We start from the raw sequence: 17,500 nt of genomic DNA on the forward strand, positions 1-17,500 counted from the left end.
TGTGTCCAGCACAGGGGCTTCGAAAGCACCATCTGACAGCAGCATCAGTGGAGATCAACCAGGAGGTTTGCATGCAAGCCTAGAGAGAGTTGCAAAATCTTTAGGTGAGCAGGCTTCATGTGTATTGTAGGAGGCTTCACTTTTGCACTGTTTCAAACAGATTTTAATGAATCCGATAGTTTCTCCATTGTTTCACAAATGTAAAGGTGTCACATAAGGTTTTAAAATCAAATGGCTTTCACTTGCATCTGATTCTCTCAAAGTAATATGGAGGTTTTTTATGTAAATTGTATAATATCACTGATCCATGTAGTCACCAATTTTGTTGTCATCAGATAGGTATCTGTATGCCCTTCCAAGCTGGCACTGCTATGTTAGGAAATGAATGATAAGGACATTTCCATGCATGTTGTATTAATTTTACATTTTCGTTGTGATTTGTAGACTCATTATCTTTTAATGGAAACATCATGGGTCCATCTGGCAAATCACAACACCAGTGGACTGCACCAGTACCACAGAGCAAGACAGGGGGACCAAACTGGCAGGCACCACCCACGTCAAGAACGTCGTTACCTCAAACGGGTTGGAGTGCGACAAGTCAGCCTCCCATGCAGCAGTCAACAGGGTTCAGACCGCCCTTTGCACAACCAACTCCAGTGGGACAGCCTTTCATGGTATGTAGCCAAGCAAGGTCAATAAGCCTGTTTTGGGCTGTTTTATTATAACCTCTGGTGTTTACTCTACCCCTGGAAGTATTTCTGATTTGAAGACAATTAATTGTACATCACAAAAAAGAGTCACACTTCATTAATGTACATGTGATATATTATTGTTACCTTTCCAACCTACTGTAGGGTTGGGTGTTCCAGTGTTGATCTACATGTATACATGTGCGTGCCTCATGTCTTGTTCTTGACTTCTCATATTGGGTCCTTAAGGAGACTCACTCTCTAGGCCAAATAGAACCTTGCCTATGCTTTTGACAAAGCACAATCATGTTTTTCAGCCTGGCCAACAAGGAATGTTCCCCCAACAGGCTTCTGCATTTCCTTCTCAGCCATTTCAACCACAGAGACCTGCACACCCACCAGACCCATTTGGACCCATTCCTGGCAGTCAGGTAAACCTAGTTATGTGCAATCACCAGGAGTTGAATTTATATACATGATGTTGTTGGGCCCATTGTTTACCATGTACGCAGTCTACCTAAAGACCTGGCCAACGATTATTTTCTGGCAATAACGTGTTCTAACAATGTTGTCAAATTTTTTATTTTTCAGGTTAAATTCTAAACCTAAAGCCTTGCATGATGGTGAAAGTGTAGGCTGGTCTGTAACAAATCTTGTATCTAAATCTGTGAGATTCTCAGTAGCTGAGCTATTTTCTAAGAAAAAAAAGGTTTTGTAACTGAAGTTTGGACTTTCGTATTCATGCACTCAACCTTGTTCCCAGAGTCACCCTTCGTGATGGCACAAGGTGAAAGAAAAGACCCTGGAAACTAGGTTGACAAGTTACCTGGCATTTCGTCTTCACTCCCAGGTAGTTTCTAGTAGCTCTTTTCACGGTTAAATTTTCTCATTTGCATTACAATATAATCTAGCATGTATATGAGGCAATTTCGTGCTATTTTGTATTTTCAGCCCGAAATTGCCTCGCATCCAAGTTGGATACATTCTAATGCAAATGAGAAAATCTAAACGTGAAAAAGGCTACTGGATCGTCGTGTTACGCTTCAGTAGAAGCGGGACATGATCGCTCAAATAACTGCTTTCAAAGGCACAGAGAAGCAGATTTTCGTATACGCAGGCCAGTGAATGAAAAAGAAACCAACAGAGTTTTCCCTGGGTATACCCTATTAACCTGCATAGCTGGCGGAATTTTCGCGTGAGTGCATTGTCTTGACAGTGGAACCTCTAACAAGAACAATGAAGTTGCAAGGGATAAGTGGAATAGTCAATTTTCTCTTGCGATTCCGAAAGCAACTCCTCGCAGGAAATCCCGCAGGAAATCCCACCAGCTATACAGGCTAGTGTACAGTGGAGTTCAAGGATGTGTCATGGTAAAGCTTTGATTTATAACTAGTTTCTTGATTCTTTTGGTTGACTAGGGACAATTAGTACTTAGGTTTCTTATATTATTTGACCCTAAATCACAGGTCTTAATCAAGGACTAAGTAATAGCACTAATTCGAACAAATATTCGAGCAAAGGAGTGTCCTTTTAATTTAGCCTTTTTTTATTGTCCGCAAATGAATTTGCTTTGATTCAGTAATCAAAGTTGTGATGTTATTATTATTTTTTCTTAATTCTGCTTCTGATGATACTTCAGGTTTTGCCTTCATCTTTTGTAACCAACCCGAAATTATCCTTCGTGCAGACGATTCGTACCTGCACGTAGCCCGACCCATCACTGAGTAACAGAAATTTTGTTCCCTTATTACGTCTAAATAAGGTCCCATCCACACTAGCCGGAGAAATGTGAAAACGCAGCTTTATTTCTTCGGTCAGGCCTACCGTCCACAATAATCCGTCACGAAAACGAAGCTTTACGAAAACGCTCTTCAAACCGGAGGAATTTGAAAACCCGACTTTTCGTTTTCGTGTGGACAGAAGCCATTTTTACGAAAACGAAGGCGTCACGATGGTCATGTGATTTCCCTGAACGAGTTTTCCTCAAGCACAGTTACAAAATGACCGGTGATTGTTGCGTTTTTTAAACTCCTCCCGCGTGGACGGAAAACATGATGTGTTTTCAGAGTGAAAGCTCGGTTTTCAAATTCCTGCGGTGCAGTGGTGACGGGGCCTGAGTATAACACATCTTGAGTTTTGTACTTTTGCTGTTGATTGCATTTCATATATAGATAGTGTCGATCCCATTATAAAATGCCTGGAGAAGTTGAAAACACCGGGCTGTGCCTGGTGTTGTTTATAAGCTGGTCTTTGGTCGTTTCTGTTATGGACTTTTAAAATGAGATCCACTCAGTGACTAATTAGATTCATTTCCTCGGATTACACCAACTAATCAGATGTATCACACGTAGAAGTAGGTTGTCGCTTGTGATTTCTTAGAGGAGCTCTCAAGTCAGTAAACGTCGGTAATGAAAGACAGTTTCCAACGTTGCTTAGCATTAGACAGCGTCACTCAAACATGATTAGGCTTGTGACTTTTAAGGGAACAATTTTGCAAACCAACGGCTTACTCAAACTTCGTAACAATTCTAACTCGTTCTGTTTTGTCAAGAAAATAACGCTGTTTAGAACTCGACACGCCTTGGAGTTTAGGTAGAAATTTTAGTTGTAGCTTCCTCTACTTTGACGCTTTTTGCATTTTACGACATGGAGTTCGTGTAAAGCGCTGAGAACATAGGGTACAGACATAGCTTTTTACGTATAACTGAACGATTTAGAACGATGTGTTTATATGAACTGTTCTCTCTTTCAACCGTGTTTTGGGTCGTAACACAAATGGCTGTAAAACAACCTCGTTCCCAGAGTCTTCTCTCTGTCCCGAGGAAGAGAGGGCGCTGGAACGATGTTGGTTGCGAAGAGGCGAGGCCACAATCCTTATCCATCAATAACTTGTTACACTGGTATGAAGTACAGATGTAGAATGTACTGTACTCACATGTAGGGTTAATGAAAAGGTCAACGCTATATGGGATACCTTATTGTAGATAACGTAATTAAGTTTCAACCTTTCACTACTAGAACTAAACCTGACGTCAACAGAGCAGTTTTCAATTGAGTGTCGAAAGTAATCAGGCAATTGCTTTGGTTTTGGTTTTGGTTTTCCTATGACTTGAGATTGGCTGAGTAGTCTCATTGGTAGGTGATTGATTTGGTTTAGGTTTTACGACACTCCATTGAACACCCCCCTATGAATTACTAATTAATGTGGTTTTGAGTTGAAAGGATGAAAACATAGTATGTGACCATTCAAAGAACTGAGAGGGAGTGACAGGTGAATTTCCCACGCTTCGCGTAAGCAACATGCATTGGCGTCGAGTTTTGATTGGTTCACTGAATTGCCTGTGTCTTGATTGGTTAGAACGGTTTTTTTGGTTATATGGCACTCAATTGAGAACCACTCCATGTTGTACTAAGTGTTGAGTATTTTGCAAAATAGAATTTAAGTTTTTGAGGATAAATTTTGAACCGGGTGTTCTGGCAGTGAAAGGTTCAATTATCACTTACCCAAACACAACATTTTTTGTAGCTAAATATAAAGCGGATCAGCACGGTATCCCATGTGGTCGTTACCTCTAGTATAAATAGTAGAAAGACTTGCAAGTTGGTACTACCCTATGTTTAATAGTAAAATGATATGACTGGTAATTAAACAAAATAAGCAATACTTTAAGTGCGTCAAACGAGTGAGACTGAAATAAATAATAAAACTAATGCCGTAATACCTTCTCTTTGTAATCATTTCTGTCCTAGGGGACTCACGTTAGGAAAGTGCACGTGGATGGGTGGGTGGGTGGGGCTTCACTCGATCTATGATGTTTTGTATCAAAGGCTCCTCGACTCGTTACCAGGTTACCTCTTTAATGTGAAGTTTATATGAAATAATTCATATATGAACTGCGGTTGTAGATGATAGTGAAGAATGATCATCGCAGTAAATTTTCCAATTTAAGCAATTGGAAAGAAGAAGCCTGAAAAAAACAAAAAACAAAAAATCAGGGCTTCAACGGGATTTTTTCAGGCTTCTTTCCAATTGCTTAAATTGGAAAATTTACTACGATCATTCTTCACTATCTACGTTACCTCTTTGTTATCATTTCTGTACTAGGGGACTCACGTTAGGAAAGTGCACGTGGGTGGGTGGGTAGGGCTTCACTCCATCGACGATGTTTTGTATCAAAGGCTCCTCGGCTCGTTACCAGGTTACCTCGGCTCGTTACCAGGTAGCGTCTAACGGTGACGTCCCTGAGCTACATTCGTAGCATGTTTTGAAAATGTGAAATTTGCGTCGGTCAAACAACGCGAAACATAACAAAGTGGGTGGTCATTTCGATGTGTTTGGGACCTTCTCTTCACTAAGATCGATTAATTAAATGCTATGGCTGAGTACAGCATCCTAACAGGGTAAAGTAGACCTATGTTAACCCACCGAATGCCACAGAATCCCACGTCTGTAAGACTCTGGCCCCATGCGACGTTTTCTAACTTGACTTCGCATTACTTTTACCTTGCCTTGCGCTCCCAGAACCCTTCCGCCACACCACAACCTCCTTCCTATTGGTGAAAATTGATCCGAGCCACGGCCTCCCTACCGTGAACTCTTAGTGGTCAACATATATTTGTCAGAAAGAAGCGATTATTTCATTATCAGAACGCATTGACGTATAATGCTCAAATAAGATGATATCTTTAGTCCGTTTCAGCCCTATGTAAGTTTTAAAGATTTTAATAGTTCGGCTCATTGCCATAGGAGACTTCTTAGTCAGCGTTTACAAGTCAAAACGTCTTTGTACGCCATTCTCAGCTCTTGTCGCATAAAACCATAAATGATTGGATTAACAGCGCTACTGCTCGCAAATGTTATGATCTGCCAGAAGTACGCTTGCCTTGGAAGGGAATATTGGCCATAGAAAGCTTCAAAAACATCCGTGATGATCGCCGGGGTCCAACAGACGAGGAACGCAACGAGAGTGACGAACAACATCTTCGTTATCTTTGCTTCATTGACGAAGGATCTTGAAGCTTGGCGAACATGACCGGAGATTGCGATTTCAGCAAAATGCGCTCTAACTTTCCGGTAGACTTGAACGTAGCAGATTATCATAACTGGAAAAACGACAGCACTAACCATGACATAGGCAGCTATGCTAAACCAACGCACGCCTTGACTATGAGTCATGTCCAGAAAGCAAAGAAATTTTCCGGGATGAAAGCGAAACACTTGACTTCCAAACGAAAACACGGCCCCCACTAACGTGAATGAAACCGTCCAGACCAACAGGATTGACAGTGAAATGTTTCTTTTGCTGTAAATCCTGCGATAAAGTTTCCCAGCTTTAGTCATCTTGAAAAATCGGTTGACGGCGATGAGAGCCATGGTGAACAACGAGGCGTTGACAAGAATAAATATGAAGCTTCCCTGAACCTGACAGAAAGTATCACCAAAAATCCACTTGCCTTTAATAAGAGTTCCAACAAAGAATGGCATGCACAAGACTGCGAACAACATGTCGGTGACTGCAAGGCACATGATGTAGTAGTTTTGAGGCGCACGGAATCCTGGAGTCTTGTACAGAGAAAAGCACAGCAGGACATTTCCCAAGAAGGCGGATACACCAACGACGACGCAGACTGTTGTTTCGAAGACAACGACGCCGACTTCTCTGTTTTCTAGTGACATTTCAAGCTCGTTTTGTCTCTTCAGTGCCTCTTCCATTCAGTGGTGCACGAATATTACATCCGAGTTTTCAGCTGAAAGTCAAAACGATGACGGCAGAACTGACGCGGAGCAAAGAGTATAGACACTTCAGTAAGAAACTCAAACACATCAAAACTGAAAGGAAATTAGATACCGTTAGAAATAAAACCAAAATGATAACCGGATAAAATATTACGAAGTTAATTTGTATTCGGTAACCTTGTAAACAACCAGTTGACAACAATATTTACATGATAGGGGAGATCGGCTTTGCTTCAAAGTTTTAGGTTTTCAGACACACTCTAGTGGGATTGTGGGATTGGAGTAACGGGACTAAAATTTCAGTTCTTTCCTTCAAAAAATGACACGACTTCCAAGACACCCTCAGAAACGTTCCAGCCTATGGGAAAGAAACTCAAATTTATAAATTTAATCGCTCGATCAGTCAGTATTTAAATTTATTATATGGCTGTGTCTCACAAGGACTGGGAACTACCGAATTCACGAATTTGATTGGCTGAAATCGATATTGACCGCGGTCTAGCTTTTCCCATCTAGGCCGGCATCTGGACCGGTTTCATTTCGCGTTGAAAAAGTAGCAAACTCAAATACAAAAATGTTCACCGTTTTCTTTTATTTTCTTCTCAATCATTTATGGAAGTGCCAAAAAGCCTGATGACAAAAAAAAAGTAAAGAGGACGAGCAAATTTCGGCAGGTTTAAGTTAAGCTCATCTCCGTTTGCAAGCAAAATGTCAGCAAACCAGTTACATTAAACGAATTAAAGTTTTCTTCTTTGCCATATAACAAACATCTTATTACCGAGCTAAGTCGGTCTGTATGGGAGAATCTTGACCTCGGTCAAGATTCTCCCATATGAAAGGAGAAGGGAAAGAAGAGCCTGCCTGCATCGCTTAGAATTCTGAATGACGCCCCCAAGAAACCCCGCTGATGCCAGACTGAGCGAGTTGTCAAAAATCAGCCAATCAGTGTTCCTCGCGTCTGTACAGCCCCCGAAATGATCCCGACCCCGAAATGATTAGACTGCTGGCAGTCTGTTTTTCTCTCTAAATTCAGTGGGGGTTATGAGGCGAGACGTTATGGCTAAAGGGGAATGGGACGAGACATGGACGCGGCCATACCGCCCTTGTCACGCCCTCTTCCCTACTCGGCCACCACCATACTGCTCTTTTGCGTTTGCGATGACTAAACATTCGTCCTAGTGACCCTTAAAGAAAAAAAACCGGCTGCCAGCAGACGACGAAATGATCCCCAGTGAATTCTAGGAATGGTAACAAAACGTGGGACTGTGGATCATTCAATGACGATAACAATAAAGTTGACTGATAAAATGATAAAAATGATAAAAGATAGCTAAACTGCGATACACGGTAACCACACGAGTCAACAGGAACATCTTAAAGGTCCCTATCCTATCAATATTGTTTGGTCCTGACATTAAAAAAAGCAAAAATTTATTCCTGCTAAAAATAAAACCAACAACCATTTTTAAGGTCGGCGTTAATTGGATATTAGTGTGTTTGAAGTAGCAATTATCATCCCTTTGAAGGGTCTTTGAATATTTTTTTTTTCTTCATTGTCGAGATGCTGCGCAATGATGTCTTCCACTTTTGGTATAGTTGTGCAGTATTCAATGTCTCAATGATTTGTTCTGTCGCGCAGCCTGTTCGCTCGATAAATTTCGCCGGCGTAGCACGCGTACAACTGTGAACCGTTAGATAGCCAGTAATTTCAGTTGGCTTTTTTCAAAGACGGACGTTGTACGGTCGAAACGTCTTTGTATAAGTAACTATAAACGTTGTTTGACGGTTTAGTAGAGTCAGTGTCAAACAAAACTTCGAATGTTATGTATACGTACTACTGAGGAGATACTGTGTTGCTCTAGAATTGGTACCTTGGTAAATTCAAGCCACACCCACAAAACGGGATCTTGGTACTCCTTAGGGGATCTTTTCAAAATATCCGACGAGCAGCCCGTCCAATTTCTTTGGGAATCCCCCCGGGTCATAGAAACTTCAGGAAAAAACTAAAAAACATCAAAACTGAAAGGAAATTAGATACCGTTAGAAATAAAACCAAAATGATAACATCAGATTAAATACTACGAAGTTAAATTTGTATTCCGTAACCTTGTGAACAGCCAGTTGACAACAAATGAATTATGCGATAAGGAGATCGTTCTTTCGCTCAAAGTTTCAGGTTGCCAAACACCCTCAAAAATGACACGTGACTTTCTATTGTAGGTCCTATATAGTAAGTAAGTAAATAACAACTTTATTTATCAAGGGTAGCACATGACAGTAAAAACTGATAAACCAGTGGCCCTCAATCTAAATACGTATGAATGCAAACCTCTGAAAGACACCCTCAAAAGTGTTCCAGCCTATGAGAAAGAAACTCGATCGGTCAGTCTTAAAATTATTATTTACTTACGAAAATAGTTAATTCATATTCCGTTTTCAAATTTATGTCGTAAAATGGCCACCCTTGAGTGGATGGAATTATTAGTAATAATAAAAGCTTTATGCAGCCTGAAAGACCGATCAACGAATCCATATCATAAACCTGTCAGGGAGATAAACACTACCTCGGTAGAAGAACAGCCAAACATAATATAGACTACGAGTAGTCCCTCTTTCGCTTAGTCCGTCGAGCGAAATCATAAATAACTCGCGAGGAAAAAATGGCCGCGTGAAATCCTGGGGGCGAGACGCGTTAAGAGATCGAAAAATCTCTCGATGGCTTAGGCAGTAGTCCCTCCTTCCGTGTGCTTCTCGCCTCACGAGTTCGCCAGGCTATTTTTTCTCGCGGTTTTCTTTCGCGTCACGCAGGACGGACTAAGCGAAAGAGAGACTACTCGTACGTAGTCTAAACAAAATACAAACTACAGTCGAACCCCTATTAGCGGTCACCTATTAAACGGCCATCCCTATTTAGCGGCCAGTAATCAAAGTCCCGATGAGGACCGTTTCTGGGGTTTTTCCTCTATTAAGCGGCCAACCTCTTTTAAGCAGCCACAATCCCTTTCACCGAGGGTGGCCGTTTAATAGGGGTTGGCAACATAGAGGCAGAAAGGTCCACAGTACAGCGGTTTTGTGATAATTTGGTCACGCATTCCCAATAATTTGGGCGGCCCGTCATTAGCCGTTCTTCTGTCATATTATTGTCGTACTTTAGATTGGAATCAATCTGCGCTCCATCATGGGTCGACTTGGCGAATTTATCGTGTTTTTCCTCATTACTATCCTAGCGTCGCAAGTCCTAAAAACACTGTAAGTCGAGTGTTCTTTTGCTTTCCAAAGAGCATTTTCAGTTGCCATTTGTCTTGCGAAGGGTTTTATTAACGTTTCCATAGGTCACATGTTTATCTTTATTATTCAGAATATTAGCCGGATTTTTCAAGCACGTTATAAACCACTCTCCCGGACCTTGCAGAGTAATAAAAGGTAAGTTATACCTCAAGGAAACTAGCTTTGAATATTTTCAAGCAGAGTGGGTTTTTGTCACAGTTGAGTGTACATGATATGCAGGGACAAGAACACGGACGAATATTGATGGTTTTTGTAATGCTATATAGGACAATCAACACTCAAATATTGCAGGAATTTTGTAGCATGGATTGGCCTCGTGAGTTACGCACTTCGGGTGTTATTCAGGACGCGCCGATTCATGCCTAACACGCATTTATGCGCCCCGGGATTCTGCGGTATGTCCATTATGCAGATGATGAAATGCTCTCAAAAACATTTCGCAGACAGCTCCTGTCATAAAAAAAATAATAAAATTAGCATCCCTCCCTTTATGGTAAGAGGCAAGGTCATTCACGGTCAATGATTTGTTTATTTGTTTGTTTAAGGATTAGCCAATGCTCCTATCCATTAAGGCTTGCGTTATGCGTTACTGACTATATTCGCCAGATTACTTGTATCGTTCGTATTCTTTGCGTAAGACTACGAGCTTACAGCATACATATCTACCTGATTTGATACTGCAGATTAAAATTACAGGCAACTTTTTTAAATAAACCTGATGTGGACCTACGAAATTATCAGACAAACAAAAATAAAATAAAAGAATAGTGATAACCTAACTAAAGTGAGAAGCTTATCAACGTCAATTTCGCGTGGCAGTCTTTCGATTCTCCATATTCTTAGAAAATCAGTGGCTCAGAAAAAGGCGACCTTTATATTCTGAATGCCCTAGTAGGACAAAACACAACATGTAGACCCTCTGTTGACCATCAGAATAAAACACATTCGTGTGGCAAATGTGGAAGATGTAGGCATAGTCCAGTGAAACTCTCTTATAACAAAGTAGACTGTTCACAGCCCTCTGTTTGTCGTATTTTTATTCGATCGTTGAACGCGCGCATAGAATCGCAAGAGAACTGGACGCCAGCGCAAAACGACTTGGCCGGGTAAGGGGGGGGGGGGGGGGCACCGTTAAATATCACGCTCGCACATCCCATCCCCCACACCCGCGTGCTTCGCGCTCGCTTCGCTCTCTTTTTCTTTCGCGTGCATAAATAGAGAGGCTGTGAACAGTATAATAACAAAGTATTTGTTCGTTACTATCATTACAGTGAATGGTTCAGAGGATCTCGCTCTTCTTCCTGATGGACTAGTGTTTGTCTCTTCTGTAAGTGATATTATACATTTAAGGCTGGTTTTCACTAGAGCATAAGCACAAACACAAGCATAGGCATAAGCACAAGTGAAAACAGCCGCGACATAAACATAAGCATAAGCGGAAACATAAGAAGAACGAACCCACTTATTTGTCTTGTGCAGTTTTCACTAGTAACGCGTTCGACATAAGCATAAGCATAAGCACAAGAAAAACGAACAGTTCCGTTTTTCTTGTGCTTATGCTTATGCTTATGTCGAGCGCGTCACTAGTGAAAACTGCACAAGACAAATAAGTGCAGTGGGTTCGTTCTTCTTATGTTTCCGCTTATGCTTATGTTTATGCCGCGGCTGTTTTCACTTGAGCTTATGTTCTAGTGAAAACCAGCCTTTAGACTTGCCGATTATGATGAATCAGTCAATTCGACATTTCAACATCCCCTGCAGGCAACGCCCCGAGCATTAGACATTTTGAATTGTCAGTTTGTCAAATTGCCATCCCCCTGGGCAAAAATAGTGTTCAAATGCCCCCCCCCCCCGAAAGTAACAAACCTTTCGAAGGGATTGTTTTTGATCGACAACGTGTACAAAGACCATGCTGTTGTTCAATCCCCCTTGCCGGCTTATATAGCCAGTGTCAAATTTCCCACCCCACCATTAACCATCCAATAGAGAAAGTAGCGAGTCATGATCAGCACAGATCATTCAACTATTGTTTACATCGTGCGAGCCTCGAAACCGTTAACCAAAACGCGAGCTTAAGATTAGAGCCAAATATTAAAATTTGAACTTTCAATTCGCTCCCACGCGTTTACAAATATGTCGACCGCTGACTACGAAGCCTTTATTGCACTCCTACAAAAGTAGTGTGACGCTGCAGTAAGATTAGTGTTGCTGTTTGCCATTTTATAGCGTTAGAGTTCTCGCCAAAGACGGCATATGTATAATCTAATCGCCAATACCACAGCCATTAGACTGCAATATTTTGTCACGCAGGGACTTCGCTATAACGTTCTTACGTGGTACGATCCAGTGATTGACACATGGGAAAGTAAACTGATGACATTTGACTTAAACAAACCCAATGAAAATCCAGTTGAATTAACACTAAAGAACTTCAATCGCACGGGATTTAACCCGCACGGGATCAGTGTGTATCGGGATCCGTCCTCGGGTACGGTGTCCCTGTTTGTGGTGAATCACCGACCTGACGCTCAAGCCATTGAAATATTCGACTTCGAGCGAGAAACGCATTCACTGATTCATCGTCGTTCTGTGGTTGACGCGTTGATCTGGAGTCCAAACAACTTACACGCAGTAGGTTAGTACTATTTTATGTTCTGACACTTTTTACAGTGAATGACTGACGGGATCCAGCTACCATTCACCCAGCGTTCCCCACCCCACCTCCCCCTATGGGTTAGACTGGTTATTTTGTCTTCATTCTCCTTCTCACGCAGGTCCGGATAGCTTCTACGTCACCAACGACAATTTTTTTCATTTTGACAACACCCTACTCTGCGTCCTCCACAAGTTTTTACTAAACAAGTGGTTGCACTGTAACATTGTGTTCTTCGACGGATTTAAAGCCATCGAAGCGATAGGAGGTGTTCATCCCAATGGCATCAGCATGGATAAAGACGAAAGGTTAGCATTCTCCAGTTGCAAATACTTGTGTTGTTATTTAATGAGTTGTAAAACCCAAAGAATTCTGGAATTCAGAGCCCTTTTCTCAGCTATCAGTGAATTCCTCTGATCTCAAATCTCAGCTAATAGGGAGTTTAAGAAACCAGGACGGCGACGCCGAGGTCAACGTCGACTAAAAAATGAGTTTGTATTTTACCTAGAATCTCGAGGTATCGTAAAGTCATTTACTTTGTTTGTCACTGTCAAAGCTCTTACGAAACTGAATCTGGGGCACATTGACAAATTCTAAATAAAAATTTAAAACATTAGCCGTCGTGGTTAAAGTTCTCCAGACGACGCAGAATTTGGTAATTTCACCCGTGACGCTGTTGTTGTTTAGAGGTCGGCAAAGAAATGTACAAAGAATTATAACGCACGTGCACAGCTATTGTTCTTCTCATTAAACCTTTTGCTTAGAAACGTTGCCATTGCCGTTGCCGTCGTGGTTTTCTTAAGCTGGCAGCCGACGGTTAGAATTTTGACCAAAAACCCGTGGACTGTGACCCTCAATTCTAGCCCAAATTGCTTGCAATATGCTGTAGATCTAGAGAAAGACATTTTGTTAAAACTCTGGAAATAACCACAGAAAAATCAGTTTCTGTCAAGATGGTAACAACGGAAAAGAGTTTGTGTGCCTCGAGTGAAGGACGTAAAGACCCTTTTAGAGCCTAGTGTATCCTTTGTTGCTTCTCGTATAGTAGCAAGACTGAGGCTAGGAGTATTGCTATATCTGTGGATGGATGGGGTGCATTCCATCGCATAACACCACCAGAAATTTGCCAGGTCACCCTAACAGTTGGCTGGTACCCATCAGTATACTCTTGGGAGAGGGACATTGCGATGGTAAAGTTTGCTGCCGCTGGGGCCCAAGCCCAGACCGCCTTTACATAGGTATCTGACAGAGTACCCATTAGGCCACCGCAGTCCATAGTGTAATAAACGGAAAACAAATTTGTTCTTCCACAACCTCGCATTGATTATCGGAAGAGAAGCTTTTCGTACAGTGGAGCTCAGTTGTGGAACAACGTATCTGTAGAACTAAGACAAGTAACTTCATTAACCGAGTTCAAGACTGAACTAAGTCGAAACGTTGCCAAGTAAATTAAATTCTACACGGCCTCCACGAAAAGCAGTTTTCATTTTTTGATTTTTTAGCTATTTTTTTGGAATTTTTATTCTTTGATTGTAGTAAGGAAGATGGGTAGCTAGCTAGTTGATTATCATAAATAGACTGATGGGAATACCGTGTATAAATAAAGTTATTTTTGATTTTTCCTATTATAGAAGGCTCATTTTCATTTGCTTTTTATAATGAATAAGGTAAACTGATAATTTGAAGGTAAATGTTCATGAATTATAACTGTGTTGTCTTCTGCCATTATGTTCGGAAAGTGCTTTGTCTGCCTTGCTAAATTGAGCAGAGATATTCTTAACCCATGTATACGCTGACTGTCTTTCTTTCTTTCTTTCTTTCTTTTTTTTTGTTTTGTTTCGATTCCTTGCAGGTTTGTTTTTACGTCAGCTTTGTTTGAAAATGGTATCGCCATTTTTAGACGTCTTCAGGACAACACGTTGGAGGCCTCCCAGGTTGTTAAATTGTTAAATGTTTGAAATCTAATGTCCCAGATCTGTCAATCACGAAGCTGTGCCAATCATGGCATTGCGCTGCTAAAATAGGCAGGCAGCCATACATAGCTGGAATTAGGGACTTTCCTCATCCTTACAGCGCGAACACAATCGAAACTTTAACCATGTGCAAACCACAAATCGTATTAGGTAGGAAGTTCTTTGAACACACGAGGAGAAAGTTTCTTTTTTCTCCGAGGTATATGAGTTGAAAATTTATTATCACAGGTGTGGCTGGTTTCGCTGGATCGTTTGAACCGCTAGTAACTTCAGTACTTTTCGCGATCAGTCGATTACGGTCATGCCCTGGCAATGAAAAGTCAGCAAGCCTTTTATTTGAAAAGGCAGCAAGGATGAATCATAGTAAAATTTAAACTGAACGTTCTCGGCTAAAAATACTGGTTATAAAAAGGCAAGCTTTCGACTGCCCTACATTGCAGTCTTCGACGGGTGTAATGATGATTACATTCCAACCTTTTTGCCCGTAAAATTTTAAAGTTGCACTGAAGTACCGTCGAAAGCTTGTGTTTTTATAATATTTTTAGCGGGATAACGTCACTAAGCCTATTATTATTGCCTTTCCACAGTTGATTAAAGTTGGATCCATTGTTGACAACATCAATGTTGACGCTGTGACTGGGGATCTGTGGGTAGCAGCATTACCGAGAGTATTGGAGTTCTCTGCGCATTCCCAAAACCTCAGTCACCTCAGTCCCTCTCAAGTTCTTACAGTGCAACTGGGAAAGCCATCTCCATCCGGGGAAGCTTTCCCTGATTACAAGGTTCGTGAGGTGTACATGAACGATGGACAGGAACTGTCTGGTTGTACATCTGCGTTAGTCTATAAAAATCGTCTTCTAATGGGCGCCGTATTCAGCAACATGCTGTACTGTGAGATGAAGTGCTGATATTACTACCGCACAAACATCGTAATTAGCTGTAGTGTGAAGTTTATTACATTGATTAAAAGAAAAAAGAAAGAACTTATTCAAGGGTTGCTGCAAGTAAATTTCTGCGATCTAAGTATTGCATGTCAGTAAGGCTTGTAACAACAGTATTTTTTGTATTAACTAAAAGATGTAGAAACCAACCAAGTAAATTGTGCGTTGTTACTTGAAACGAATTTGGCCAAAGGATCCGCAAAGTAAACTTCGGATATTTCCTTCAAACAATAAGTGATTTTGTAATATCATAGTCAGCAGCATCACGCAGCATATATATTATCGTATGGCGGAAGATTCCCCAAGAGGGAGCTGCGCAATGAATTAAGTATTTACGTATGTATGTTTTAAGGTTATTGAAAAAAGCGCTTATTCAAGCGTAGGTCTAAGTAATTTTCTGTGATCCAGGTATTCTATGTCAGGGCTTGTAACATCACTATCGGGGGCACCCAACGGATCGTTTCGGTAAATTATCTGTTCGGAAGGCCTTTAATTCCCTCTGATTTTCTTTAGAGAATTGTCACCTCGAACTTTCGCGATATCAGAAATTTAATGTCTGTTGTTTTCGGACTGTTAAAAATGTCGTTTTGGGTACCTTAAAAAGGTGAACTATTATTTTTCGGAAAGGCGAAAAGACCTAAGGTTTTCGGGAAATGGACAAAAAAGCCCTAATAAATTCGAGAATACTCAAGTTCCCCCAGAATAACCGAACAGATAAAACTTTTTAGCGCAACCTAAAATTAACCCACAGAGCTTTAAAAGTACTCCAGATAGCCTAAAACAGCGTTTAAAAGCTTCGAGAGAAAACGGTCGTTGGGGTCCCCCGCAGTATTGTTAATTAAAAAATGAGACAAACCAAGTAAATTGTTCCATATTTTGAAAACGATTTCTGCCGACTGCAGATGAAGGATCAACGTATACTTCAGATATTTTCTTTGATGGTGTGGGCCACCACGCCCTGCCCTGTAGTACGAGCGAGGTGGAGGCTCGAGTCCCGATGGGAGCTTGAGAGGTCAAACGGACCGATTTCGTAATACTACTCTTTGGCTGTTGTTATTTGTCAGAAATAGGAATCGAGAAAGAGGGTCTCAATGGGGTGGTGGCTTTTACGACTAACAGTTAATTTTGTTACAGAAATCTTAGACATTAATTACCATTGTTTTAAAAGGTTAAAAATTATTTTTTTTCATTATTGATCACCGCGAAACATATCCGAAGGTCTTACGACCATTCCTGGATGGAAAAAAGTATTATTATAAGAATTGTAAACCAGTAAGAGAGACACAAAAAATCTTTAACATGAGATTTTGAGACACTGAAGTCGGAGGGTGGCAAAGGTGGGGTACCGATCACGCATCACGCTGAATTTTTCTATTAAATCACGCATCACGAAGAGTTTTTTTCACCAGTCACGCACTTGGCTTGTTCGCACTAAACCCATTAGCTCAACCGGGAGCCTGTTTCCAGGCTACAAGTGAACGGATAATTTGAGTAGCGATAGTCAATTTACTTGTTTCAAGATATCTTAAGACTACTTGGTTTTACATGAGTTGATAACCACTCAATATAATGAGTAATGACCCTAGAAACGATTCAATGAAATGCAAACTGTGAAGGTAAATGTTAGGGATTCATGAGATGTGGGCTGTGTAGGTATATTTGGGGGATTAATGAGATGTATGCTGTGTAAGTAAATGTGAAGGCTTAAAGAGATGCAGGCTGTGTAGGTATATGTGGGATATTAATGAGATGTAAGCTGTGTAGGTATATGTGGGGGATTAATGAAATGTAAGCTGTGAGAGGATATTGGAGGATATTTAGGGGGGTGGTTGAGGAAGAATACTTGATTATATATCCAGGAGGTATTGTCTTAAGAGAGATTAAGAGAGATGTGTATATTGCGGCGGAGTTAATTAACTGGCCGCCCAATCATCCGGGTGCTGTCACATTTATAAAGCCAAAGAACAAAAGGCTTGGCTGTGAGCCAATGAGAAAGCACTGACGTCATAGCCAAACTGGACAAACGAGTTTCTGACACCGGCTGGATTTGATTATTCAAAATGGCGGACATACCTTATAATATGCTAATTTGCCAAACATTCTTTATATGCACGCTTATGTTCTGTAACGGCTTTATAATTTATGCTACACATACAGTTACATATTAAAATACGCGTTCACGTTGTGTATCCTGAGTTACAGCTGACAGATTAAGC

At 41.0% G+C, this 17,500-nt stretch overlaps 3 protein-coding genes across 4 annotated transcripts in view; 2 read left to right on the plus strand and 1 right to left on the minus strand.

Annotated features, from left to right (window-relative positions):
- The window catches only part of LOC110067792 (phosphatidylinositol-binding clathrin assembly protein LAP-like), a 16,026-nt gene extending 11,615 nt beyond the window's left edge, over positions 1–4,411 (plus strand). For both annotated transcript variants that reach the window (XM_089283417.1, XM_089283418.1), the window contains exons 13-16: positions 1–104; positions 445–677; positions 1,010–1,123; positions 1,284–4,411. The exon at positions 1–104 is cut by the window's left edge. In XM_089283417.1, the coding sequence (XP_089139543.1) occupies positions 1–104; positions 445–677; positions 1,010–1,123; positions 1,284–1,295 (463 nt within the window). In that variant the 3' untranslated portion in view covers positions 1,296–4,411. The remainder of the gene's footprint in view (positions 105–444; positions 678–1,009; positions 1,124–1,283) is intronic.
- A 988-nt stretch (positions 4,412–5,399) lies between these two features.
- On the minus strand, positions 5,400–6,676 carry LOC110067847 (allatostatin-A receptor-like). Its single transcript, XM_020775196.2, has one exon. The coding sequence runs from the start codon at positions 6,403–6,405 to the stop codon at positions 5,452–5,454; it is 954 nt and encodes a 317-aa protein (XP_020630855.2). The 5' UTR covers positions 6,406–6,676; the 3' UTR covers positions 5,400–5,451.
- Positions 6,677–9,503: 2,827 nt separating this feature from the next.
- On the plus strand, positions 9,504–17,476 carry LOC110067849 (serum paraoxonase/arylesterase 1-like). Its single transcript, XM_020775198.2, has 7 exons — positions 9,504–9,678; positions 9,788–9,852; positions 10,989–11,044; positions 12,028–12,352; positions 12,492–12,678; positions 14,223–14,304; positions 14,931–17,476. The coding sequence occupies exons 1-7, from the start codon at positions 9,608–9,610 to the stop codon at positions 15,249–15,251; spliced, it is 1,107 nt and encodes a 368-aa protein (XP_020630857.2). The 5' UTR covers positions 9,504–9,607; the 3' UTR covers positions 15,252–17,476.
- The last annotated feature ends 24 nt before the right edge of the window (positions 17,477–17,500 follow it).

The sequence above is a fragment of the Orbicella faveolata genome, unplaced genomic scaffold (genome assembly GCF_042242905.1).
Source record: "Orbicella faveolata isolate gen_17 unplaced genomic scaffold, um_ofav_v1 contig_12, whole genome shotgun sequence".
In the NCBI taxonomy this organism is placed as follows: Eukaryota; Metazoa; Cnidaria; class Anthozoa; order Scleractinia; family Merulinidae; genus Orbicella; species Orbicella faveolata.

What these genes read in the sequence shown, in the direction of transcription:
- LOC110067849 (XM_020775198.2), top strand. Translation starts at nt 9,608, where the DNA reads ATGGGTCGACTTGGCGAATTTATCGTGTTTTTCCTCATTACTATCCTA. An exon ending in ACCTTGCAGAGTAATAAAAG is followed by an intron (nt 9,853 to 10,988) that starts GTAAGTTATACC and finishes CTATCATTACAG; the next exon opens with TGAATGGTTCAGAGGATCTC. An exon ending in AGCATGGATAAAGACGAAAG is followed by an intron (nt 12,679 to 14,222) that starts GTTAGCATTCTC and finishes GATTCCTTGCAG; the next exon opens with GTTTGTTTTTACGTCAGCTT.
- LOC110067847 (XM_020775196.2), bottom strand. Translation starts at nt 6,405, where the DNA reads ATGGAAGAGGCACTGAAGAGACAAAACGAGCTTGAAATGTCACTAGAA.